The 25,945-nt window shown below is 59.8% G+C and overlaps 2 protein-coding genes across 2 annotated transcripts; both read right to left on the bottom strand.

Moving 5' to 3' along the window:
* Positions 1–4: 4 nt before the first annotated feature.
* LOC127026753 (alpha-2-macroglobulin-like protein 1) lies at positions 5–12,969 on the bottom strand. The gene is made up of 37 exons (XM_050912063.1): positions 12,896–12,969; positions 12,263–12,452; positions 11,697–11,859; positions 11,343–11,395; positions 10,650–10,670; positions 10,344–10,497; positions 10,099–10,183; positions 9,874–10,006; positions 9,675–9,789; positions 8,828–8,937; positions 8,509–8,673; positions 8,115–8,342; positions 7,731–7,788; positions 7,502–7,647; positions 7,111–7,260; positions 6,836–6,913; positions 6,701–6,733; positions 6,345–6,441; positions 5,916–6,096; positions 5,511–5,736; positions 5,308–5,434; positions 4,897–5,018; positions 4,698–4,749; positions 4,375–4,449; positions 4,025–4,201; positions 3,752–3,833; positions 3,460–3,616; positions 3,234–3,308; positions 2,891–3,047; positions 2,552–2,769; positions 2,240–2,455; positions 2,042–2,166; positions 1,856–1,946; positions 1,665–1,733; positions 1,459–1,561; positions 1,245–1,286; positions 5–18 (listed from the first exon to the last, which is right to left on the bottom strand). The coding sequence occupies exons 1-37, from the start codon at positions 12,967–12,969 to the stop codon at positions 5–7; spliced, it is 4,362 nt and encodes a 1,453-aa protein (XP_050768020.1).
* Positions 12,970–14,982: 2,013 nt separating this feature from the next.
* LOC127026752 (alpha-2-macroglobulin-like protein 1) lies at positions 14,983–24,702 on the bottom strand. Its single transcript, XM_050912062.1, is given in 20 exon segments — positions 14,983–15,000; positions 15,492–15,613; positions 15,904–16,030; positions 16,107–16,328; positions 16,695–16,798; positions 16,914–17,004; positions 17,596–17,820; positions 18,333–18,482; positions 18,786–18,931; positions 19,015–19,072; positions 19,391–19,624; positions 20,610–20,719; positions 21,540–21,654; positions 22,072–22,186; positions 22,288–22,372; positions 22,492–22,645; positions 23,228–23,248; positions 23,873–23,925; positions 24,035–24,197; positions 24,520–24,702. Coding segments are annotated over 20 exon segments (2,496 nt in total).
* Positions 24,703–25,945: the final 1,243 nt, after the last annotated feature.

Below are 25,945 nucleotides of genomic sequence, written 5' to 3'. Positions count from 1 at the left end.
CCCTCTAGGTGTGGGAGCCTGCAAGTTTAGGAAAAGAAAGACCAAGAGAAAAGATGCACTTGAGCAAATGTATTTATTTAGACCCAGGGCAGGGGCTGGGGGGGATGACTGTGGCTTCTCTCCATCAACAAATGCCTGAATCTGTTTTGATGGGATTGCGGAGGTGTCCCCAGGTCCCTCTTGGTGACAGTGTCACTGTGTTAGTGCCAGGGAGGGGGCTGGGGTAGCACTGTGACTCCCAGGGAGCGCAAGACGGCGTGAGCGGCGGTGGGGACCTGCTGGCGAAGGGACGGTTGGTCTGACAGGAGGGAGGTGGTCTTGGTCCCGTTCAAGTGCCGTGGGGAGTGGAGAGGCCAGAGCTGGTGCCCCAGAGCTCCCCTGGGGTGGTGGTGGGGGGGAGATGCACAGGGGTGTCCCCGTAAAGCCACTGCTTGGCTGTTCAACCAAAGTCAAACATCTGTGGCAGGGCCTTGCAGAACAGCAAGACGTCTCTGCCCGTGGGTCTGCGTCAGCCCCTCGGCTGTGGCTCCGTTGGGTCCTGGTAGGGTGGGAGCTGCGCTACAGGGAGAAGCGGCTGAGTCCAGAGCGAGCTGTGCCGTGCTGGGTGCCGGGGGTGCTGTGGGCATCTCTGGGCCATGTTCCGCTCCCGTGGAGGGTTGGGGGTGGGAGCAGAGACTGTCGGCTGTCCTGGTCCTTGGTGGCTGAGAGAGTTGGGGCAAGTGGAGGGGACGGGCTGCCAGGCTTCAGGCTGTGCTAGAAGTTTTCCTGCTCCTGACCATCAGTCTCTTCAAAATCAAATACGGGTGTGCTGTGAGAGGAGAGCCCCTCTGCCCCCCCCAGCCGCCCTCGGCTGCCCCTGTCCCTCCAGCTGAGCTCCATCCCTGGGAGCTCAGCATGACCCCCAAACCCACGGATGGGGAGCTCCATAAGGTGCACAGGAGGAAGGTCAGGGCTGATGGGGGTCTGAGCCCCCTCAAAGAGGCACAGCTCCTCTCTGCACCCCACAACTTGGACACCTGGGTCCTCCCTGAGCTCTAGCCCCTCCAAGCTCTGGCCAGCAAGTCCCTATCAATCAGTCCAGGGCTCCAGGCTCCTGGCTGGGCTCCTCCATCCCCACTCACTGCCCTCCTTCCCCTGGGTCCCGGGGCTCAGCAGAGCCCAGGCTGGCCCTTCAGGGTCGGTGGGTCCCCGTCAGGGTCCTGATGGTGGGGTGACCCCTCTGCCTGGTCAGGCTCAGCCCCTACCTGAGCTGCAAGGTGCACTGTAGGCAGCATCTGTGTGGTCACCTGCAATGGGAAGGATGGTGACCGATGGGCTGAGGGTGAGCTGCTCCCGTTAACAAGCCAAAGCTCGTCAACGTGAACTGACAGCTCAGCCAAACCTCCTCTGAGCCATTGGGGTTGCAAGGGGTGGCAGCGGGGCCAGGCACCCCGGGGCCACGTCCCCGGTGGGGCTCACCCGTCTCGTAGTAGTCGTACAGCATCACGGTGGCTGGCTGGAGGTTCCTCACTGGGAAGTCCTGTGTGGCGGTGAAGGCGAAGGTCTCCTCCTCCTTCGTCAGCTGTGGAGATGGCCCAAGGGTGAGGTGCAACCATCCACGATGGGGAAGCATCCCCACGCCCCGGCATGCGGGGTCCTGCTCCTGTCCCCATGCCCCATCTCACCTGGTCCAGGTAAATCGTCACTTGGTCGGGCTGCACCTCCACCTTCTTCACCAGCTTCTGCCTCTTCAGCTGGAGGGACACAGCTCAGGATGGGCAACAGCTGCTCGGTGGGTGCCCCAACCGGGGCCAACGCCTTGGGTGGCTGCCCCAGTGGGGCAGAGGGGGTCCCAGGGGCAGCGGGGGCTTCTCACCTCCACCACAGAGCTCTTGTCCGGGATGTAGCCAGACGGCAGCTTGGCCTCGATGACAGCCATGTTGGTGGCAGGACGCTCCCCGGTGTACCTGCAAAGGCAGAGCCCCGGGGTGGGGTTGGCATCTGCCCCCCTCCTCGGCTGCTCCTGGCCCCCCCAAACCCGTGGGGCAGCCCCAGCCCCTACCGTGCCCGAAGGAGGAGGCGGAAGCGGGCGCTGGCATCCCCTGTGCACTCCCTGGGCTCTGTCTCCACACGGAGGTCGAACGTCCCCATGCTCGGAGGGGGTGGCATGTTATAGCGCAGGGTCACCTGGGGTGACGCAGGAGGGTTAGAGCCACCGAACGGGCACCGCACGGGGACGGGGACCCCAGGCCATACCCACCTGCACCAGGGCGCAGCCCTGCCCGCGGGCTCGCACCCCATACGTCCCCGGCAGCTCATGCAGAGCCGCCCGCTGCAGCACCAGCCGGTTGCTGCTGTGCAGCACGAAGTCCTGCGTGGTGCCCGTCGGGGACGTCACTGTCACCATGAAGTCCCCATTGCTGCCGTATGTCAGGGTGGCGTACTTGGCCAGGGCTTGCAGGGCCACCACAGTGTCCTGGGCATGGAGAAGGCATCGAGCCAGGGTCACCCCTAACCACAGATACAGGAAAGGGATGCTTTGGAGCAGCCCCATGGACCCTGGTGCCGGTACCTGTGTGGAGGCGAAGCCCCCGTAGGGGTTTTGCTGCTTGCTGAGCCAGCGGACGATTTGGGAAGCAGTTGCCAGGTCGGCAGAGGACACTTGGGGCTTGGAGAGGTAGGCCAGGAGGACGTAGGCGGTCATCTCCACCTCCGCCGGCGCGGCAGCAGCCCAGGAGGGCTGCGAGGGGGGCAGAGCCTTCCCCTTCCTCTGCCAGTGGAGCTGCCCCTCTGGGAGAGAAGAGGGTGGGAGCTCAGCCCCCTGCTCCTGGGGTCCCAGGGGGCTGGGATGGGGTGACCCAGGCAGAGGGTGGCACTGCCCGGAGGTGCCACTGCCCGTGCCGGGTGGTACCTGTGCTGATGCTGTACTGGGCCAGGCTCTGCAGCTGGGCTTCCTGCTGCTTCCCTCGCCCCGCCAGCCCGAAGACGTAGGCGAGCAGCGCCTGCGTGTAGGGGTCGTCCGTGGCCGAAGCCTCCAGGCACTGCAGGGCTGAGCTCACCTTTGGGTCCTGGCACGGGAGAGGAGTCAGGAGCCAGCCCACGCATGTGGGCATTGCTCAGAGACCCCAGTTCTGCCCAGTGAGACCACTTGCACCCGGGTCAGGCTAGGAGGTGGTCTGGAACAGCCGGACTCCCTGCCCCAGCACCCATCCCCACCCCACCAGCCCTTCCGGGGAAGATGGGGTCATCCTCACCGTTGGGGACAGCCCCAGCTCCAGCATCGCAGCCGTGACATAAGCTGACAGCGAGAGCTCGTCCGAGACGCCACCCTGCAAAGGGGACAGCGGGAGATGGGTCCAGCCATGCCACGCCACTGGCACAGGGACCCCCTCACTGCCTAGACCATGCACTGGGGACATGCTGGGGCCAACCCACCTCTGGCCCCGTGTCCCCATGTCCCACCCCAGCCCACTGACCCACCTTCAGGGCATTGTTGAAGAGCTTTCCCACATTGCGGAAGCAGCCCGTCTCCCGCTGCTTCTCCTGCAGCCAGCGCAGTGCATCCGTGATGTGCCGCTCCTCAATGGCCACGTAGGCTCTGGCTTGCCCAAAGGACTTGAGGACAAACGCCGTCAGCCTACGAGCCAGAGAGACATCGGAGGGATGGGAGACCGGGGCTGGGGTACGCTTGGTGGCAGGAGGAGCCCTGGGACGGCTGGTCCCTGGAGGCATGCTGCTGCACAGCCTGCCTGAGCCCCATGGGGTCCCTCACCAGGTATTGCCACTGTCATCGCTCTTCCCGAAGGCGCTGTAAGAGCCATCATCATGTTTGTAGAGCAGCTCTCGCTGGTACCCTGTGGGGAAGAGGTGGGGATGAGTCTTTACACGGCAGTCTTTACATCCCCAGAGGATCCTAGAGGCAGCCTGCAGCCCAGACCCACCCCAGGATGCAGGTAGAAAATGGGGAGGGGGGATATGGGGCAGTGGTGTCCCTCAGCAGAAAGGCAGGGTGGGACAGGGAGAGGAGGGGACCAGGGACGCTCACCGCTCTGCAGGAAGCCCTGCGCCTTGGCACGGATGTCGGGGTGCAGCTGCCCACTCTTCTCCAGGTACTGCTGGATGTAGATGTTGGGGGCAAAGTGAACCATGTTCTGCTCCCCGCAGCCGTAGGGCATGGCCAGGAGGCGGTCCAGGTTCTGCAGAGCGTTGCCCATGATGTCGCCTGTCCCAGGGGGACATGGGGAGCACTGTCATCGGCTGTGCCCCCCTGCCACCAGCACCCCATATCCCCTTCCGTCTCAGCTCTGGGTGGTCCCACCTGCTGCTGAGCTTGGGCCCTGGAGCTCTGCACCCTCCCTGCCCCAGGCAGTCCCCTGGCCCCTGCCTGTCCCTTACCCATCACGGTGACGTGGGCTCGCTGGGAGCCCTCCAAGATGTTTGCAGGAACCTCCAGGGATATTTCTTCAGCGACTGTGGGGATGGAGGGCAATGACAGTGGGGATGCCCAGCTCCTCCCGGCCCGGCCCCACGGCACCCTTGCCCACCCGCTTCCTGCTCTGACCCTCCACGGGCTCAAGGCTGGGTTGCAGCATCTCAGGCAGGAGCCCCTAGGGACCCTGGTCCTTGGTTCCTCTGGCCTGCTGGCCCTTGTGACCAGTGGCCAAGCATCCTTGCCCCACATCCCCGCGGCACTGCTGGACACCGCTGGCCGGTCCTACCTTCCTGGCAGAGCAGGGAGCTGTGTGCCTTCTCCACCAGGATCCCCCCGGGCTGTGAGGAAGCAGCATCAGAGTCGGTCAGGAGAAGGGACCAGCCGTGTCCCCCTGTCCTGCTCCCAGTCCTCCCGCTGCACCCCAAGGGCTGCCCAGACCCTGTCCCCAAACCCATCCCACTTTCCTCCTCCATAACCCATCTGACCTGCACCAGCAAGGGCTTTATCAAGGTGTCCACGCGCCCCTGGGCCGGCACCACGGGCATCTCATTGCCGCAGAGCTCCTTGGAGCTGAGGGCCTCAGTGCTGACAGTGATATTCACCTCCCCTGTGGATGCAAGCAGGACACTCAGTCCCCACGGAGCCCCCCAGCCCGCACCGCAGCCCCACGGGTTTGCATCAGCCCTGGGGCTTTGTGTGGGGCTGGCTGGATTGGGATGGGGGTCACCAGGTTGAGGAGCAGCGCTGGGAGGCAATGGGGAAGGTGAAAGTGGAGCGAAGGAGAGCTTCCCAGGTGGCATTGCATTTGCTCCTGTCCTCCCTGCCCACCCCATCCTCAGAGGGGGTCCCCAAGCAGCAGGGCAAGGGGGTCCCGCCATGGCCCTGGTGCTCTGTACCCAGGCTGGTGGCTCGCACGCCCCACCGGAAGGTCCTCGCTTCGTCTGCACAGATACAACCAGTGTACACCTCGCCCGTGCCCACCGACACCTCCAGCTCCGACGACTCTGCCAGCGTCACCTGAACCTGCCAGACCACAGCCACGGCTCCATCAGCCCCCGCCGGACCCCAGACCCAGGGCCCCCTCCCCGGCCCCACTCACCCGCAGGCACTGCCGCAGGTAGTTGAAGACGGTGGCCACGAGGGTGAAGGCTTCGTGGCGGACCACGGCGTAGGGCAGCGCCAGCTCCACGAAGAAAGGCTTGAAGGCCGTGAGGGTGGTGGCAGGAGCCAGCCCCAAGCCCAACGGGGCCGTGCAGAACATCCCAGCTTCCCAGTTGGTGATGGCATCGGGCACTGTCACCGTCATCTCTGCAGAGCCCCCCTCCCTGTGAGATGAAGAACATCGTGAGGCCATCCCACCATGTTCACCCACAGCTGGTGTCATCCCCAGCTGAGCTGGCTCTCTCCCTGTGGGAGAAGGAGCTGTCCTGAGGTCCCCAGGCTCCCTCCATGCAGGAGGGGAGGTGGGGAGAGGACCAGCCCCATGGGGATCATCCTCTCTCACCCCACGGGGACCAGGTCCCACAGCCACGTCTCTGGGAAATACGTCCGGGGCGCCGGTGGCTCTTCCTGGACAGCGACGGCTAGGCTATCACGGTCCATTACTTCTGGGACGCCACGGTTCATTACCTCTGGGAAAACAGTTTTTTCCCGCAAATAGGTGACATCATAGGAATCAAAGCCACCTGGAAAAGGCAGAGCAGAAATTAGGGTCCACAGGTCTCTGCATCTCAGCTGGACCTCGCCTGCAGGCAGCATGAAGGTGGCCAAATTCCTTTTCAATCCTCTTCAATCTCTTTGATACCCAGTGTGTTTTCAGGATGGCTCCGAGTCCCCCTAAGGACACGGGAGCCAGGACCGGGCACCAGTTCTTTGCTCTTTTCTCCCAAGAGGGCTCAGCGGAGCGAGCGAGCAAGCTGAGGGCTGTGCTGACCTCTGGGACCTTGGGGACCCGCAATCCCAGGCAAGCCGAGCCTCTCTTTGCAAACATCTCCGGTCTTGGCATTGGTGAAAAGTTTCAGTGCTGCGTTCTGTGAAAAAGAAGAGAGGTTGTCCGTCTCTGAAACCCAGCAAGAGGAATATCCCCATCCCAGCAGTAAATAGTCACAGGGCTGCAGAAGACAACAAGTGGAGAAGGACCAGATCCTGGGGTCTGCGGGAAAGGGAAAGACCTTTGCCACGAGTGTGGCTTTCACAGGACACTGCTGTGCTTTCCCAGCACCCTGAGCAAACCACAGCTGGCTCCTGGATGAAGAGGAACCAGGAGGCACAGGCGGGCAGGGTCTTTACCTGAAATAGCTTGTAGGTGTCCATCTGGGAATTCCTCCAAAAAGGGAGAGGTAAGCGATGTCTCCTTGGAGGGCGAAAGAAGTCTCGCTCTCTCGGTCTAAATGGGATGATGGGAATGTCAAAGCCGGGGGGATAGTCCCAGGAAAATGCTGAACAGGGTGGTGGGTCTTGAATGCTTCCAGGGTAGTCAAATTCGGGGAGTACTTTGTAGACCTGGGAATAAACACGTGTGCTAGGTACAAAACCAGCCAGGCACCTACCCCCTGCCCAGGAGTAGGACTGCCCAGGAGCCACCATGGCACTGAGTCCCCGTAGGGGAGGTCCAAGCCAATGTCATCTCTTCCCCCCCATCCCATCGCCGGCTAGTCCCTGGGGCTGCAGAAGGAGCCCTGGGCAGGGCCACCGCTCACCGCCTCTGTGTTGAGCTCAGCCTCGGGCTTCAAGAGCAGCACGCTGCGGTCCACGGCACGGACGGCGCACAGGGACCCTGGGGCAGCCTCCAGCTCCAGCCGCAGCGCCGAGCCGGGCAGAGCCCTGTCCTCCGAAAAAGCCATCTTCACCTGGGGAGGGACAGGGGCATCAGGGGGCAAGGGCAGGAGGGGGAGCCACCTCCCATGGAGAGGCAGGACCAAGCCACGGGCATGGAGGTCTCTTCTAGACAAGGATAAAATCAGGCTCGAGGGTTTGGGGATCAGGGCATGGGGTAAAGAGACTGTGATGCTGTGATACATCTGGAGTAGGATGGACCTCAGGGCATGCAGCCATGGAGCAATTCCCCCATCTCCAGCAGCCTCCACTCACCTTGTTGGGGAAGCACTTGGCCACCTTGAGCTCGGTGCTGTCAGCCACCATCTCACTGTCGGGCAGCACCACGTAGCCCAGCACCTTGGCTGTGGGTGCCAGCTCGGGGCCGATGGGCAGCTCCAGGGAGAAGAAGCCTCTCAGGCCTGGGCCGTGGGAAAGGAGGGGAGATGAGGAGCAGGCACGGAGAGCAGAGCCCTACACAGCCCGTCCATGCCTCGGGACCTACCAGCCTCTGCAGGCAGCTCTTTCCTGAGGACGGTGGCAATGGTCCCCTTGGCCAGGACCTGCAGAGGAGGAGATGGGAACAACAAAACTGATGCTTTGTGTGGAACCTAAATGCCCTGATGGAGGATGGACCCAAGAGTGAGAGTGTAGGGATGTTTTTTGACCTTGCCCAGTCTCCAGCCCCCACAACATCTCCCATTGGCCTGCAGGTCCAACAGTGCCAGCAGACACCTCTGCTAACAGGCATAGGTCTCTCAGTCTAGCCAGGACAGATTGTTCATCATCTTGTCCTCAGGGACACAACCATGAACGTGTGTGTAGATGTGAACCTTTGCACACAACCACGCTAACGCTGGCTGCCCAACCTCCCTGGGCTGGGGCTCACCAGGAAGACCACATCCAGGCTCCCCAGCTCAGTCCCCAAGGCCTCCTTGCTGAAGATGTAGTCCACCCAGAGCTGCTGGGACTGGCCGCAGGGCAGCTCGCTCTCCAGCCGGCGGATCCGCAGGAAGCTCCTGCTCGCCGAAAAGAAGGGGCTGAGGTACGCATAGGCATTTTGGTAGATGTGTGTTGAGCCATCGTTCTCGGTGTGCACTGTCTCATTGACTTGACCCTGCGCGATGGAGGTAGAAATCAGGGTGGTGAAGCTGTCCAGCAGCCCACGAGGTGCTGGTCCCAGCACCAGGCATCACTGATGCAGGCTCGGAGCGGTGCCCAGCCCTGTACTGCTGGAGAAAGCAGCACAGGGACCCCCGAGGGGTGGGAGATGGGTCACTTACACGCAGGGAGACCGTGCCACTCCAACCAGAGGTCTCCAGCTCGAAGGAGGCTCTCCCTGATCTGTCTGTCAGGAAGGTCTGTCTTGTATCTTTTCCTTGCTGGCTAACAACGAGCAAGAGCTGCTTCTGCGGCAGCACAGCGCCGTCAGCTCCCTTCAGCAGCATCTGCACCGGGAGGGAAGGGGAGATGCCCCAGGTTGGGCTGCAGCCATGGGGCAGAGGGCAGGGGTGGGATAGCAGGGTTGGGGGTCAGAGGGAGCGAGATTGGGTGCAGAAGGGTGCAGGGGAGGCCTGGGGGGTGCAGGGACCCCCCCATTACCGTCCCAGTGTAGGGGATGCCGGGCTTGTAGAAATCATCGGTGTTTTCGAAGGTGACGGTGAGGATTTCAGGTAAAATCTTGCAGCTCTTGGTGTTTTTCAGCTCCAACCCTGGGGAGAGGGATTGGGGAGCTGAGGGTGTTGTGGGGGCACAGGGCACAGGGCACAGGTTAGCTGCTGCCAGCTCCCCCGTCACAGTGCAGAAAAGGTCCCTGGACATTTTAGGCTTCTCCTCTGCAGCCGGCAGCTTCAAGCACAGTTCACACCTCCTACAAGGGGAGCAAAACCTCTGCGGCATGTTTTAGACCTAAAGCCAAGGTGCAGCTGGCTGCAGAGACTTCACAAAAGGTGCTTCACCAAAGCACCATGATGCAGGGCCACCTCAGTGCCGGTGGGCCTGGGACAACCCCTGGTCTTCTCCTTTTTTTCTGAAGCCAAGCCACTGGCAGTCATTTCTGGTGGGACCGAGGTGGTGGGTGAGGTGGATTATCTCGGAGAACGAAGCCACGCCACCGGACTGGCTGAAACCATTGCTTTGTGTCGCAAGGACTCGACTCGCTCCTAGCCATAGCATCAGGAGAGTTGTTGGATCTTGGAAAGGTGTTTTTGCCTCTTGACCATTTCTCTGGTCAGAATTAGAAGGATTACCTTGCTGACCTGGCTCACACCCCTGCCTGGACCTGGTCCCTGCACACGTGCACCTCTAAATCACAGTGCTGCTTTTGGGCTTCCCTGGAGAAGACCGATACTCCCATGCCACGTGCATTTGGGTGCACGCGGGGATGAACGCAAAACCACGCACCAGCAGCAACGCCCGTTCCCAAGCAGGAGAACACCGCTGTCCCTACCTGTGCCATCCTCCACCAGCGATGCCTGGACTTGGAATTGCTTCTGATACATGGAGCTGGTCAGGTTGAAGGCAGTCAACAAAACCTCTGTTGAAAAGCAGCCATTCTTCTCAGTCTGGAGGGAGAGAGTCAACCCCGTTAGCAGCAGTCCTGGGAAGGGGCTGTCCCAGCGGCACCCACACTCCCCGGCTGTGCTTACCTGCCCGCTAACCTCGATGCAATTCGCCTCTTTCTGGGGGGCATCGTGAGGTCTATACAGGATCCCGATGTGCCTGAAGGGCTGGCACAAGCTGGCCTGGACCTTCCCCTGGACGGGCTTCCCATAGGTGTACCTGTTGGGTGGTGAAGGTTTACCTGATGGACCACATCATGTTGGATCCCCCCATCCTCTCCCTCTTCCCGGCACAGCCTGTTTCGAGCTCACCGTCCACAAATCTCCATCTGGAACTTCTTGTCCTTCTCCAGCACCACGGCAGGGAGATCAATGGTCATCTCAAACTTAGGCAGCACTGATGGAGAAGCAAAGGGAGACAAGGACAACGGTGTTTCCCTCTTGTCCCAGGACAAGGACAACGGTGCCTGGGTGGCCGGGGGGCCAAGACATGCTGCCCACAGGGACGTGCCAAGGTGGGGCTCCCACCCCCCGTGCACCTCCTGGTCCCTGCGTACCATATTCCTCCACGCTGAAGGAGTGGCTCTTCCCCTCCACCTCGATGATGTACGTGCCCAGGGCCGGCTCTGCAGCCAGCGGGAGGGAGAGGTCCACGATGCCCTGCCGCGGGCTCACCTCCCGCCACTGCGCGATGCGGTTCCCGCTGGGATCCTGCACACAGGGACAGGCGGCATCAGCACCCCGGGGACCCCAGCACCCCACGATAAAACAGCCCATGGGTGCATTATGCTTTTCCTCTCGCAGCCACGCTGCCTTCCCAAGCCCACACTGCCCAGGAGCCTCCCTCCATCTCTCAGACTGACCTTCAGGAACACCAGGGGCAGCTGCAAGGCAAAGAGAAGATGGTTAGAAGAGAAATTCAAAGCCTTCCTTGGGGTCTCACCAAAGCGGGGACATCTATGGAGCCGTGGATGGAGTAGAGTGAGGGTTATTTGTGGGATGCTGTGAACTTTCAACCCTTCAGTTTGCTTTGGGATTGATTTTGAGCCTGTGGGCAGCTCTAGCTGGGATGAGCCGAGGGCACTGCCATCATGGCGTGGAGAGGTGGCATCTCCTAGTGCCTTCGCAAGAAGCCAGCAACCATTTCATCTGGGAACGTCCTGCACTTCCAGAGACCCAGATGATTGCTCTGGGGTGCCAGAGACTGAACTCGCCTGTAATCCTGGCATCTGATGACTTGATGGATATCAGTAGCACTTTCCCTGCTTCCCGCTCGCGATCGCTACATCCCTAACCGAAAGTTTAAGTGGGTACGTTCCCATGTCACACGTGCAATTCTGCTTTCTCTTTCCTTAGCCTGCTGAAGCCTGCATGAACAACACAGAGCATCCCTGCCTCTGGGGAGCACAGCCACCCAGGCAGAGCTGGCTGGGGCAAGATTTCCAAGGGGAAAGGCACTGGCTGACTCCCACACCTCTCTCACGGCTTGCCGAGACTGTAGGAGGGCAGTGCAGAGGAGCCCTGTCGCCTCCCCCCTTCCCCAGCCCTGCTCTCACCTTCTTATTGCTGGGAGTGAAGTCTTTATCCAATGAGACAATTCGAAACTTCACTGGAAAAAGCAAACAAAGATGCAGGAATGGGTGTATCAGCAGGGAGAGGGGTTCCCCTTGGGGAAGGTGGATGGAAATCCACGCTGAGCCCTGCAGCAGGGCACTGCCCTCCAAGCAGCACAGCCTCCAGCGCTGCCAGCGTGTCCTGGCATTGCTCTGGGCCAATGCTGGGGGTCCCAGTGCATCCCAGGATGAGCCCTCCTATTTCCATGCAGTGTAGGATCAAGGCTGAGCCTCCTGCACCCCCCTCCCACCAGGTCCTTCAGCCCAGAGCAGGGTGGTCCAGCCTGTCCCCCTCACCGTGCTGTCCAGGCTTGTAGACAGCCTTGTCTGTCTGTATGAAGATCCCAGGCTCCAGGGCTCTCAGCATCACCTTCTTCTTCTTGGAGACATCCAGGAAATCTCCCTGGATTGAGATGTGCAGGTCTACGATTTCCTCCTTCCCTTTGGCAGGGGCTGGAGCCTGCCAGGGGAAACACCAGGCACTGGGTAAGGACAAGGGATATGCCCTGGCCAGGATGCTCTGCTCACTCCGAGTGACCCAGAGCATTCCTCACCCACAGGGACACCTTCCCCAAGCCAGGAGCTGGGAAGAAATGTCCCCCCAACACCCTGCCCTAGTCTGCAGGTCTGCTGCCGGGGGATTATTTCAGCCACCGAATAACTGGGCTGAGCCTAGAGTTGTTTTGCCTGCAGGGGGGATCAGACTCTACCAAAAGATGGGGAATTCATGCCTGCTCCCAGCCCCACATTGGACCACAGCCCCACGCTCAGGGGAGCTGGTGGAAACTGCTCTGCCCGGAGACAGCGGGGTGTCCAGGGCATTCCCCCTCCACGCTAACGGCTATGCGTGGGGTGACACTCACGTGGAAGGTGATGTTCAGGTACAGATGAGGCTCCTGGACCTTCCTGTCCACCAAGGTGATGTTACGGGTCCTGTCTGCACTCTGCAGCTGGATGGTCACCTGGACAGGCTCATGGAGGCCACTGAGATGGACCCACAGCATCGCTGTGTGGGGGTGGTAGATCACAGCTGGGGACGTGACCACATAACTTCTGGCAAGGAGGAGTGCTGATGTGAGAGGCGTGGGGATGAGGCACATCCCGGTACAGACCCCCACAGACATCTTGAAGAGCTCCCGGTCACACAGAAACCTGTGCTGGGGTGCAGGGCCACCTCCCCCAGCCTCCCCGCTCTGCTTCTGGGCTCCCCTTGACTTCTCAGCTCAGCAAAGCAAAGGCTGTGCTCACACATCGGCTGCAAGTGAGGCAGCACCTGCACTAAACCATCCCAGAGCCACCAGCCCCAGCAGCCCCCGGGTGCCAAGTCCTTGATGCTCATGGGCAGGGACAGACCACCAGCCCGAGCATTTCCACCCTGGCCAACAAGCACATGCACTGGAAGGATTAGCTCCCACTACCTACTGCCAAGGAGCCAAGACTAAATGCCCTCCCAGCAGGCACGGACAGACAGACAGACAGACACAGAGAGGGCTCACAGTGCTGCAGACGCCCCAGCTGTGAGGTACAGGATGAGGAGCAGCAGGACGGGCAGGGCAGCCGGGGATTTCATGTCTCCAGCTGCAAGCGGACGTCGGGGACGGCCACAGCCTCCTTCTCCAGGTGTTGGATTGCTGTAGACGTGCGTCTGCTCTGCTGCAGGCTCTGAAATGAGATCTTTGCTTTCCATCCAGCGAGCGAACAAGGGTTGGCAGAGGGAACCGGTGTGGACCTGCAGATATAGCCAAGGCAATGTTTACCGTGTGCCCACAGCCTCCGGGGTTCAAGGCTCTGAGGGATTTTTGCAATTTGACACAATGTTCCCGTAGGCTATAGAGGTTCAAAACCAGGGGGCAGGACCCACCTACACACTGGTTTGCTGGGAAACGATTGCAAGAGGGAGTGGGAATGAGTTCCCCAAATGCAAGTAGGCAGCACATCATGAGAACAGTCTGTGAGTTGGTGGCCATTTCTCAGAAGGGCTTGTTTCCAAGTATTTCAAATTTAGCCAAACAGTAGCTATTTGGGCTGATCGCAGGTCTCAGGCTGTCTTTTTGCCCAGTTTCCTCCAATTTCATCAAATCAGTTATGGGCACAGGAGCAGGACAGTGTTGGGCTGTCGTGCCAGCTCCACCTGCGCTCATTCCTCTGTGCACTGCGCCTGGGAGCTGGACACCAGCCGGGGCATGGGCTGAGCTGCCTCTTTCTGTCCTGGTGGGAATTTAGGAAAGTTGAGGCAGCTCCACGACAGCCACACACTGTCCTGAGTGCATCCCCTGCTCCGGGGTTTTGCAGTCCCCTTCCCTTTGGGGACATGGGGAGAGGCAGAGGCAGTGCTGTGGAAAGCCATGGATGGGGCTGACCTCCTTCCCATGGGCTCTTGGATGACCACGGCTGCTGTCCCCATGCCTGCCCTGCTCGAGTATTGCTGGATACAGCCCTGTGCTCACCTCCCTGCCCTTCAGGAGCAGCCCCACACGGTGTCGGTGTCTGGAGGAGGCTGGTCCCCACCACCCCCATGGACACAAGGCAGGAGCATGGCCCCGAGCCCATCCTGCTGCCCCAGGATGCGGGCATGGGTCAGTGCCCCGACAGGCACCCCAGGGATGGTTCAACGTGACAAGAAGCTCAGGGCCATCAGCACACTGAGCCCTTCAGGGCACGGGACAGGATGCAGTGGGGGCCACGAGCAGCGTGGCCAAGGAGAGATCGATTCGGGAGCAGGGGGGGGCTCTGCCTTTCCGATCGGTGCCTGCGGGGCTGCTGACGGGAAATATTGCACGGAGGATTCGTCATTTGGTGCTGCTGGTGACTTTGGAGCAGGAACCAGAGTGCGTTGTCCCCCAGCCCCTCCTGACCAGGCACCACTGACCCCACGTTGTGCTGTTTCTTCTGCTGCCTTGTTGCCCATGCAATGAATGCTCTCTCTGGTTTGGTCTCAGCTTTTTATTTAGCAAAGCAAAGTGAAGGTACGGCCCCTCTTACACATCAAGGTGGACAGGAGCACTGAGCCCCTAACACAAAGTGTGTTTTGGGACACAGGGCTGGCTTTGGTCAGAGATGGTGGGAAAGAGCCTGAAGAAAGGGAGCTTTCTTGCAAGAAAAACGTTTTGCTGCTTCCACCTCCCTTATCCCATTTGCATTTTTCTTCATTTTTCAGCCTGGCTGAGTGGGGAAAGGGACAGGGCTGCACTCAGGGCAGCCCTGAGCATCCTCCCCATGCCCAGCCATCAGGCTGGCACTGATCTCCCGAGGCTTTTTGTCAGCCCAGGGTCAGTTCACCTGCCCTGGTCCCCTCTCCGAGGGATTGCACTGGCATCAGGTCAAGGGAAACCACGACTCCACGGTGGCCAGCAAAGCAGCTGCTCCCCGGGCAGCCCCTGAGCCCCACGGGATGGCAGGGCTGCTGGGGAGCGGGGCTGGGTTTCAGAGTCCTTGTCTCAACCACGTTGCTGCAGGCTCCTGCTGGGTCAGGCGAAGGGGACGAAGGGGTGGGAAAAGGCTGCCAGACCTCGGGACTGTGGCTGTCTGGTGGGGTACGACGGGGTCACGAGCAGAGGGACAGCCAGGCAGCTGCAATTTTCCTTCACATTGGTCTTGGAGACTTTAAAACCAGGAATACAGCATGTATGAGACCGGGATCAGAGTCAGCCTGCCCTTCTCTGTCCCAGAAATGCCTCCCCGCCTCCCACAAACGTCCCGCCTGGAACCCGTGTCCCCACCAGCAGCCCATCAGCTCTGACAGGCCAGGAGAGCTCAGGGCCACCTGGGCCAAGCCGGGCTGTCCTTGAAGCAGCCCCGTGCACGATGTGATGAGGGGAGCAAAGTGAACATCACACAGCCAGCGGCCTCAAATCTACCAATCTCACCCCAAAAGGGAAGGGAAGGTACCATCAGTGGGATGGCGCGTGGACACAGACTCTCCCCTTGCTCTGGGTGCTGGTGCTCTCCCCGCACCTTGCAGCACCCACAGGCACCGTCCAGCCTGGCCGAGGGATGGGGAGATGCTCTGCTCCGCTCCGGGGGCAACTGCTTTGGGTGCAGCTCTGCTCCCAGCGAGAGGTTGGTGCAAGCCCACCGCCTCACTCCGCTCACCTGCACCATCAGGAGTTTTGTCTCGGTGTCCACACACCCCTGGGCTGGCACCACAGGCATCTCGGTGCCGCAGAGCTTCTTGGAGCGCAGGGCCTTGGCAATGACGGTGACGTTCACCTCCCCTGCGGAGGCAGATGGGGGACTTCACTGCGACACTGCCTCAGGGGCTGGCTCCAGCTCAGAGCCATCCCGGGGAGCCGGGGAAGGAGGAGGGTGCAATGGGTGCAATGGAACCGGGAAATGGAGGGAAGAGGCTGGAGGGTGGAGAAGGGAAAAGGGAGAGAGGGGAGGGGAGAGGGAGCTGGAAGGGGGAGGAAAGGATCAGAAAAGCAGTGACAAAGAGGAGTTTTGCAAGGAGTCTTACCACTGGGCTCTCCTCCCCCTCCCCAGACCTTTGCTGTCCCCTCTGTACCCAGGCTGGTGTCTTGCACGCTCCACCGGAAGGTCCTCTCTTCGTCCGTGCAGACACAGTCTCTGTACACCTTGTCCGTGCCTGTCAACACCTCCAGCTCCGCCGACTCTGCCAGCGTCACCTGAACCTGCCAGACCACAGCCACGGCTCCATCAGCCCCCGCCGGACCCCAGACCCAGGACCCCCTCCCCGGCCCCGCTCACCCGCAGGCACTGCCGCAGGTAGTTGAAGACGGTGGCCACGAAGGTGAAGGCTTCGTGGCGGACCACAGCGTAGGGCAGCGCCAGCTCCACGAAGAAAGGCTTGAAGGCCGTGAGGGTGGTGGCAGGAGCCAGCCCCAAGCCCAACGGGGCCGTGCAGAACATCCCAGCTTCCCACTCAGTGATGGCATCGGGCACTGTCACCGTCACCTCTGCAGAGCCCCCCTCCCTGCGGGGCAGTAGAAGATGGACAGACCTTGCAGGCTGGGTCTGATGGGCAGAGCCAGCAGAAGGAGCATGCCAACCCCCTTCCTCTAGGTCCTGGCAACCACTGGTGGCCATCACATGCTTGGAGATGGGCAGAGGTACCATCAGTGCTCTTATCTCTTACAGCATCCCCTGCCTACAGGACAGACTTGCCCCAGTCTCTCCCAGGGTCAGTGCTGAGGTCCAAGGGAAGGGGCTGGACATGTCTCGGTGTCACTCCTGGATACATGGATGTTGAACCGGAGGTCTGGGTGCTGCACCCAGAGGTGAAGCTGATGCAATAAGAGCAGTCCCCTGACTTGAGGTCTGCTTGGGGCTCCTTACTCATCCCACAGGGACCAGCTCCCACAGCCATGTCTCCAGGAAATCCATCTGCGTCCCTGTGTCCTGCATGACACCCACCTGCTCATCCTCCTCCAGTCCTGCTCCTGCAAACAGGGGCATGACTTGAACGTGCTGCCAGAAAGGATGGAAGGAGGCAGGATGTCCCTACCCATCCTTCTGCAGCCAGCATGGAGGCTGTTACAGATTCTCTCCACTCGCCTGGGGGGTATAAAAGGCCTTGGTAGCTTTGGAACTGGATGTTTACTACACAGCCCAGCTGAGCGTTGGTGACAGTTTTCAAACCTGCATCCTGAAACATGACACATGAGAGAGAACAGCACCATGCTGAAGCCCAGAGATACCGAAACACCTTTCCATCCCTTTCTGAAGCAAGGAATCAACATGTGCTTAAAGCCCCATGCCGGAACAGAGCTCCTGAAGATGAGGACCCCCTGCCACGCTGCAACAGGAGTGCAGGAGAGGAATATCTGTGTCAGGGGAAGCTGCTGCACCAGGGATAGTTGGGAAAGATCTGGTGGATCTGCTTTGCCCGCTCCATTCCCAAACAGCCCCGACCCCTGGGTTTGCTGCCAGTGGGAGACATGCACCCCAAAAAAGAAGGGGAATGCCAGGCCAATCCATGCTGTTTACTCCAAGCCCAGATTTGTGATGTGAAGAGCAGAGCTTAGCCCCGTCCCTGTGAAATGCCGCTGTGCCTGGACTGACAGATGCATTTCACATGTCTGTCCTGGGCTGGTGAAGCGAGGGGCAGGACATGTTACTGGGCGATGTAAGAGCATGGTTCATGAGCACAGACGTGGGCTGGGTGAGGGACTGAGTGCCCCCAGCACCCTGAGTAATCCTTCCTGGGAGGAAGAGGAGTGTGAGGCAGGGCTCGTACCTCAACCAGGCTGTAGAAGCCTGGCTCGATGTCAGACACCGGTACCTCCCTGCGCCACAGGCTGCGCTGGCACGCTCTCCAGCTTTTCCTTGGCACATCAAAACAGTTAATGGCTGGAAGGGCTGCTATGTGTCCGAACTTGTTTCTCCCACAGCGAGGTAAATCAGGTTCTTCAACTTCAAAAAGATAGCTGTCTTCAGAAAACGTTGGGAGCAAGTTATAGACCTAAACCGAAAACATGAACTTTGAGTGAGAAAGACATGAAACGCTCTTGGCCCAGCTCCAAGCCCTTTTGCCCCTGGCATCACCCCGTAGCTTCTGCACCTCCCTGGGCATCGCAGTGATGCTGCCCTGCCACCAGCCCCAGCCCCTCCACTGGGACCGATCACTGCCCCATCTCTCTTCTCCCCAAGAGCAGGGGATGCTTCCCACCGCCCGCACTCTGTTTTCAAGATTTCCACCCCAGGAAGCACCGCAGAGCAATTCTGTGGTTAACCCCACCTCGGTCGGCAATGCACGATCTCCCTTGCAAAGACCCAAAGTCCGTGAGTGGTGGCAGGGGCTCTCTGGGGGCTCCTGGACACCCAGCATTCATCCTGCAGGGGCAGCTCCCCCAAGTTCCCTACCGTCCTCCCCTAAAATGGGTGATGGTGAGAAGAAAGTGCTGTCCCCATGCCCCAGCAGCACGTCCAGTCTAGCCCAGGACCAGCCCAGCACTGAGGTTATTCCAGACTCACCATGCTGGGGTTGAGCTTGCCCTTGGGACCGGAGGACCGCGTGCGTTGATCCACGGCGTAGACAGCACACAGTGACCCTGGGGCAGCCTGCACCTTCAGGTGGAGCCGTGAGCCCACCAGAGCCCTCTGCTCCGAGAAGGACAGATTCACCTGGACAGAGGGAAGCCTTTGGGTTAGGGGAGAGGGGAGCTGGTCCCAGGAAGGACCTCTGTGCCACAGCCTGACCCCAAACGCCAGCCAAGGATGGAGAGTGAGGACTGTGATCAAAGCCAGGAGATGGTTTGCAGCAGCAACAGGAATGGGAGAGGAAGGAAAACCCTCCCTGAAAGGAGAGTCTGGGACCAGCCAGTTGCAGGGGATGAAGAAAGGCTCTGCTGAAGAGCGAGGCTCAGTGCCCACATCTCCCCACCGAGCCCCGCAGCAACTCCCCCGCCTCCGGCAGCCTCTACTCACCTTGCTGGGGAAGCACTTGGCCACCTTGAGCTCGGTGCTGTCAGCCACCATCTCACCGTCGGGCAGCACTGCGTAGCCCAGCACCTTGGCTGTGGGTGCCAGCTCGGGGCCGATGGGCAGCTCCAGGGAGAAGAAGCCTCTCAGGCCTGGGCCATGGGAAAGGAGGGGAGATGAGGAGCAGGCACGGAGAGCAGAGCCCTACACAGCCCGTCCATGCCTCGGGACCTACCAGCCTCTGCAGGCAGCTCTTTCCTGAGGACGGTGGCAATGGTCCCCTTGGCCAGGACCTGCAGAGGAGGAGATGGGAACAACAAAACTGATGCTGAGCGTGGAACGGGCACAAGCAGATGAGGGGAGGCCATGGAGGACGCTCAAAGAGACTATTAGAGCCGCGTCCTGCAGGAGGGATGGAAATGGTGCCCCAAGACCTGACAGCTCCAGGGTCCATCCCTGAGTCCTGAAGCCAAGAGTACCTGCCCAGGGCTGTCTGGAATCGGCTTCTGCTGGAGGGGAAGGCTTAACCCCACACCCCGGACAGCCTCATTCTCCTCCCCTGAGCTCTGCCCTTCATGCAGTCTCCCATCTCTCCCCAGGTGAAGGCTCACCAGGAAGACCACATCCAGGCTCTGCAGCTCGATCCCCATGGCCTTCTCATCAAACAAGTAATCCACCCCGAGCTGCTGGGGTTGGCCGCAGGGCAGCTTCTTTTCCACCCTGTGGATCTTCAGGAAATTTTTGCTGTCCGCAGACAAGGGATACAGGTAGTGAGTGGCACTTTGGTAGTTGAGATACTCCTCGTCTTCCTCCTCCGAGGCTGGAGGGTCATCCTTGAGCTCACCCTGAGGAGTGGAAATCAAGGCTCTCAATGGCAAAGATCAGCCCAGCAGCAGAGCATGGTAGGGGTGGAAAGCCACTCTGCAACTGCGACTGCCGTGCGCTTTGCTGTAACGTCCCTGCAGGAGCATGCCAAGAAACGCAATCCAGCTGTGCTCAGCACCCAAAAAAGAGAGCTGCGTGCCATCATGGGGCTTGTCCAAAGCACACTCAAAGGGGTAGCCGGGGAATGGCAACAGAAGGCAGGCACGGCTAAGCAACACGTGTGGGCAGATGGTAGGAACTGAAAAAGCATCCCACATCTATCTATCTGACTTTGTGCCCAGATGGTGAAGGTAGAAGGGATCCTGAAATTTGGCAGTGAAGTATGAAAACAGTAAGGCAGAGAGAAGGAATTAGAGGAAGAACTTGCAGAATGCACCACAAGTGAGAGCAGCCCCTTTTCCCAGTGCAGGAGGAGCAGGAAGGGTGCTAGGGTCTGTAGGGTCCGACAGGCAATCAAGGTATTAAACAGGGCTAATAAACACGTGGAGCTCTTTACCATAGGATGTTGTGGGTGCAGAAGGACAAAATGGGGTCAAGGGGAGGCTGGAAGATTTTGTGTAAGAAAACCTCTGTGATCTTTACTAAATCCAGGGTGCCTGACGAGTGTGGGACACAGATCACTTACACGCAGGGAGACCGTGCCACTCCAACCAGAGGTCTCCAGCTCGAAGGAGGCTCTCCCCAATCCGTCCGTGAGCAGGGTTTTTCTTTGTGTTTCTTCTCCAGCGTTAACCACAAGCAGGAGCTCCTTCTCCTTCAGGGCAGAGCCATTGGTTCCCTTCAGCAGCATCTGCACTGGGAGGGAAGGGGAGATGCCCCGGGCTGGGCTGCAGCCATGGGGCAGAGGGCAGGGGTGGGATAGCAGGGTTGGGGGTCAGAGGGAGCAGGATTGGGTGCAGCAGGGTGCAGGGGGAGCCCTACAGGGTGCAGGGACCCCCCCATTACCGTCCCAGTGTAGGGAATCCCAGGCTTGTAGAATTTATCGGTGTTTTCAAAGGTGATTGTGGCCATTTCATACACAATCATACAGCTTTTGGTCACTGTACGCCGCATCCCTGTGGAGAGGAGGGGGAGATGAGAGAGGGACTCAGTAATTTGTCCTGGTGATTCCCCCCAGGAACGATGGGTCAGAGAGTCTCAGACACGCAGCGTTACACGTTTGCTCCCTACTGCTGTCTTTGCAAGTGGCCATATGAAACAAAGCTGTCCTCTTGCAGGCAGTAGTTGGGGCAAGTTTGCACAGTGCAAAACCACAGTCATTGGGCAACAAATGCAAAAAATGGTCCTCAGGTGTGATGGGAGCTGTGGTGTGAGCAAGATCACACTCAGCCAAGATCTGCGTGCTACCGAAATACCAAGCTGTACCCCAAAATGCCCCTCTTAATGGCTGCAAGCTAATAGAAGAGGCCACTTGCAGCTGCACTGTGCTGAAATTGGGCTTTTTACTTGACTCTAAGGATGTGTCTAACAAGCCCTCCCCAGGCAGATAGCAACTATGACTAGATTCAAAGTCAGAAAGACCCAATAAGAAAAATAATTACCCTGGTAGCTCTCCAGGCACTAATCAAGCACGCTAACTAGTCTCAGGGAGGCAGAGAGTGGGGAAGGAGAGGTCGACGATGGAGGAATGTCTGGGGGTGGGATGTTGGAAGGAGAAGAAACTCCTGATCAGCCTTCAGGACCTAAGGGATTGCTCCCACAGTCAGGAGTAGAGGAAAAATGACCCCAAAGCAAGTAAGAGCACGGAGCAGCTGATGCTTGTGGATGGGAAGGACAGAGACCCTGGGGACACCCGAGCAGAGCAGTTGTGCCATGTCCTCCAGGTGCCACCACCCCAGGACATCACCGGGTGGCTGTCGGCATGGCTGTGCTCACCGGTCCCCTCCTCCAGCAGCGACGCGTAGGCATAGAGCCAACTCTCGTTGTAGAAGCTGGTCGGGTTGAAGGAAGCCACCGGCACCTCAGTGGAGAAGCAGCCGTTCTTCCCCGTCTGAAGGAGAGAGTCACCGCGTTAGCAGCAGCCCTGTGGCTGGGCCCTTGGGCCCATCTGCTGTCGTCCTTGGGCTCCCAGCTACCGCTCAGCCCGCTGCTGCTGCCTCCCTCCATCCTGTCCTGCAACCCTTGGATCCAGCAAACTTGCCCCCCTGGGGCTGGTACCGCGCTCTGCCATGCATCGGGCTGTCCCATTCCTGCCCATCGTGGCCCGAGGACCACCCCAAGAGTCCCTGCTCGGCTCCTCTGCCCTCTTTGGGATGACTCTGGGTTTGCAGCACTTTCACATGAGAACTGGATCACCTGGCGATGCCCGAATGATGCACCCGGTCATCATCAGCCCAAGCACCCCAAGATGGGGAAATATTTCCAGGACCACCACCCATCTGCCTTCTCCCTCTCCTGCTGCCCTCACCTGGCCCCTAAACTCAGCACAGATCTTCGTAGATTCCTCTGGGAAAATAAAGTATTTGTGGGACTGGCACAGCCTGGCCTCAGCCCTTCCCCGGAAAGTTTTCCCGGATGGGTACCTGTCAGGAGGGAGCAGGAAGGGGAGCGGATGGGGAGGCTGCCGGGGGAGCATCACCCCAGGAGCAGCCAGCCTTGCTGCTGGGGCTGCTCTCCAACTCACTGCCCGCAGACGTCCAGCAGAATCTTCTCGTCCTTCACCGTCACGACACGGGGCAGCTGGATCAGCACTTCAAAGTGGGGCAGCCCTGGGGGGAGACCAGCAGGGAATGGGATTGTGCCCATTTCTTCCTTTGGGAGTTTCTTGCCATCCCATGTGATGGCTCCTGAACACCCCGTGTGGAGCCCAGCCTTCATCCCCACGCACCGTTGTCCTTCACACTGAAGGAGTGGCTCTTCCCCTCCACCTCGATGATGTACGTGCCCAGGGCCGGCTCTGCAGCCAGCGGGAAGGACAGGTCCACGATGCCCTGCCGCGGGCTCACCTCCTGCCACTCTGCCACGCGGTTCCCACTGGGATCCTGCACACAGGGACACGCGGTGTCAGCCCTCGCTCACGGGGCTGAAGATGGGGTGTGTGGTGGTGGTGGTGAGTTGTCAACCTCAGGGACTCAAGTCACCCTGCGTATCCTCTCAAGAAGCAGAGGTTTTGCCCTGCCATCATGCTTAGAGCGGCTCTGAGGGCATCACCTCTCCATAAGGAAAATTTCCCCCTGGGGGCTGTATTAGCCAGCTCCAGCCTGGCTACAGCAGCAGAGCTGGCAGGGGGATGCTCCAGCCTGGACTGGGAGCTCAGGGTGTTCTCCAGTTTGGGTCAAAGTCTTTGTGTCAATAGCCACTGCCGTCTTCATCCGTGTAACCTGTCCCTTAGCAGCATCTCCCCAGAGGACCCCCTGTCTTGCAGGCAGACAGCAAGCTGACCCTGAACGGGCTGGAAATGTGGACAAGGAACCCAAGCCCTTCTCCCCGCTCCTCATAACTTCTCTCAGCACCCGCAGTGGGGATGTCCCTGTCCCTGCTCCTTGTCCCCAGCATCACACATGTGCTGGGGCCCTTTGCTCCTCCCAAGGGAGCTGGCAGGCTGGCACAGGGTGACAACTCACCTGCACGGCCACCAAGGGAAGCTGCAAAGAAAGAGAGAAGAAGCATTTAGCATGATCAAAGCACAGAGGGCTGAGCTTGTAGCTGAGCTGGGGGCTGAGGCTGTGCGACCTGGCTTGGCCCCTACAGAGCTGGTTGCTGGGCTGGGGGCTCAGCAGGGCTCGGAGCCGCTGTCATTGCCCAGCTCCCACTGCCACATCCACAGCCGTCACGCTGCCTTTTCCGAGCAGCAGGAAGGGAGCAGAGAGGCTGCGTTGTGCAAATAGCATTAGCTGTGCAATTGGGCCTGCCAGCACCCCGTAACACCAGCAGTCTAAAACCAGCAGGCGTTATAACGGTGCATAAAAGCTACACATGAGAGAAGACAGGCAAAGGGATGGTGCAAAGGCAATAATTCATCTCCTGTGCCAGTGCCAAAAGCAAGGGGCTGTACCCTGGGCACTCAGGCTGGGAGCACTGGGAAGAGCTGTGTCCCGTCCCCCCCATCCCACATCCCTTCGGTGTTTGGGGGATTCCCTCTCCACACCCATCTCCTCTATGCTCGTGGTGACACTGAAGGCTGGGTCACTGCTGCCGAGACCGATCGTCTTGGGCGCGTGGGGATCCTATTGCCTCCGCACACCCCCTGCGCCCTGACCCTGTCTCACCTCCCTGTTGCTGGGAATGAAGTTTTGATCCAAACGGACAATTCGAAACTTCACTGGAGAGAGCAAAGGCAGGAGCAGGAGTGAGCACTAGGGCCTGGGACCCAAACCTGGGGATCCCATCCCAAGAGCCTGTGAGCTCTTCCAGCAGCTCCTGCCCCTCACCAGTTTGTCCAGGCTTGTAGACATCCTTGTCTGTCTGCACCAAGGTCCCCAGCTTCAGGGCTTTCACCAGTACTTTATTCTGCTTGGAGACCTGCAGGGAACCTCCTTGAATGGAGACGTGAAGATGCGCAACCTCGTAGATCCCTGCAGGAGGGGTAGAAATCTGCCCCCGGGTAAACAGCAGAAATGGTTGCAAAGCCTTAATGTTGGATGCCAGTGAGATATCATACCCGTCCCCATCGTCACCACCCCGTTGCTCCACGAAGGCACCAGGGAACTTGTGTGCATGGGAGGATGACGCAGATACAGCCCACAAGGTACCCGCAGATACGTGCCCCATGTCCCTCCACTCTTCACCTCACTCGTTGCCCATCCAGGATGGGCCCCATGTCCCCTCCCGGTTCCCCCAGCCCAGCTCTGGCAGTGGGCAGGGCATGGATACCCCTTCCTGAGGTCCTCAGCCCTGCCGCGGGGCCATGACTCACGTTGGAGAAGCGAGGCCAGTTCAGCTGGAGGATATCGCTGCCCTGCTCCTCCAGGGTAACGTTGGGGACGCCATGGCTGCTCGCCAGGTGGAGGGTCACCCGCACGGGCTCGTCCAGGTCCATGAGGTGGACATGCACTTTGCCCGTGTATGGGTAGTAGAGCACAGAGGGGAAGAGCACCATGTAGTGCCTGGGGAGGGGACACCTCGATAGTGGAGGAGAGCAGGGACGCCCCACCAAATCCCAGTGCTCCCCTCCACTCCAGACTCTCAAGGCAGGGGGCACTTGGTTTTTTCCCAGCCCTGGATGCTCTCTGCAGGGCTATGCCGCCTGGCCCTTCCCTGCCATCTGCCCAGGGAGGCTGGCCAGTGCACAGACCGGAGCGGAGCCCCCTTTGCCTAAACACCTTGGGAAAGAGCCAAAGGGTCGATCTGTGGAGGGAGGAAAGGCTCTGCTCGCCCACTGGCTTGTGTGTGAGGTTGCACCTACACCAAAGCAGCCCGGAGACACCAGCCCCAGGTGCAAAGTCCTCTATGGGGACAACCCACCACCCCGAGCATTTCCACCCCGACCAGCGACCACAGTCACAGCGAGGATTGTCACACCGCTGAGACCAACCACCATCCCACCAGGCACGGACAGGCAGACACGGAGAGGGCTTACGGCTTTGCAGATGCTCCAGCTGTGAGGTATAGGATGCAAAGCAGCAGGCAGGGCAGGGCGGCTGCAGACCCCATGCTTGGAGGACCAGTGGAAGCAAGGTGGTCCCAGACCCTCCGTGCTGAGTTTTCTTCCTCTCCTCAAGCTTTCACCTCCCCGCTGGCAGCAAGCAAAAGCCAGCGAGGTCTCTGGCTGGGACCCAGCCATCCAGCTAGGACAATGTTTAACCACCGGACCTAAGCTTTGCTGGGTTCAAGGCCTCCGGGCAGCCAAACCACACCCATGGTGGTGGGCACATGGTGGGACCGCCGAGCCAGCTCAGAGCTGACAGACTAAGCCGCGCATAGGGAGCCCTGGCAGGAAGGAAGGGAATAAAGGGGAAAATCATCATTTCTGGGAAATGAAATCCTTCATGTGCATGCTGCCCTTGACCATCTCCGCGTGACAGTTCCTGATCCGGTGAGTTGTTACTCGTGGGAAGCCTCTTTTCTGTTGCTAATATTTTTGCCTAGTGGTATCTGTCTGGGCGGACGATTGCCACAGTTTTGCAGAATTTCCTCCATAACAAGCCAGCCACTCCCGAGAGCAGGAACAGTGCCAAACCGGAGCGCTGCACCCTTGTTTGGCCATGGTTTGCACAACTTATTTGAAGATGGGAGGTGAAGCCTGTCCACCCTGCTCCCAGCGCTGGGGACAGCCATGCGCTGTGTTTCTCCCTGCCCTACTGTCACCCTGGCGTGGCTGGGACAGGAGCTGCTCAGCTGGG

This window comes from Gymnogyps californianus, chromosome 28 (genome assembly GCF_018139145.2).
Source record: "Gymnogyps californianus isolate 813 chromosome 28, ASM1813914v2, whole genome shotgun sequence".
NCBI classification, from domain to species: Eukaryota; Metazoa; Chordata; class Aves; order Accipitriformes; family Cathartidae; genus Gymnogyps; species Gymnogyps californianus.
Note: the sequence above shows the minus strand (reverse complement) of the source record. Positions and strands in the feature narration are given on the sequence as shown.

Bases quoted from the DNA above. Each gene is read 5' to 3' on its own strand.
- LOC127026753 (XM_050912063.1), bottom strand. From the start codon at position 12,969: ATGAAATCCCCGGCTGCCCTGCCCGTCCTGCTGCTCCTCATCCTGTAC. The intron at 10,671-11,342 runs GTGAGAGCAGGG...TTTGCCTTGCAG, and splicing joins TCACTCCCAGCAATAAGAAG to CTGCCCCTGGTGTTCCTGAA. The intron at 10,184-10,343 runs GTACGCAGGGAC...CTTCTCCATCAG, and splicing joins CTTCAGCGTGGAGGAATATG to TGCTGCCTAAGTTTGAGATG.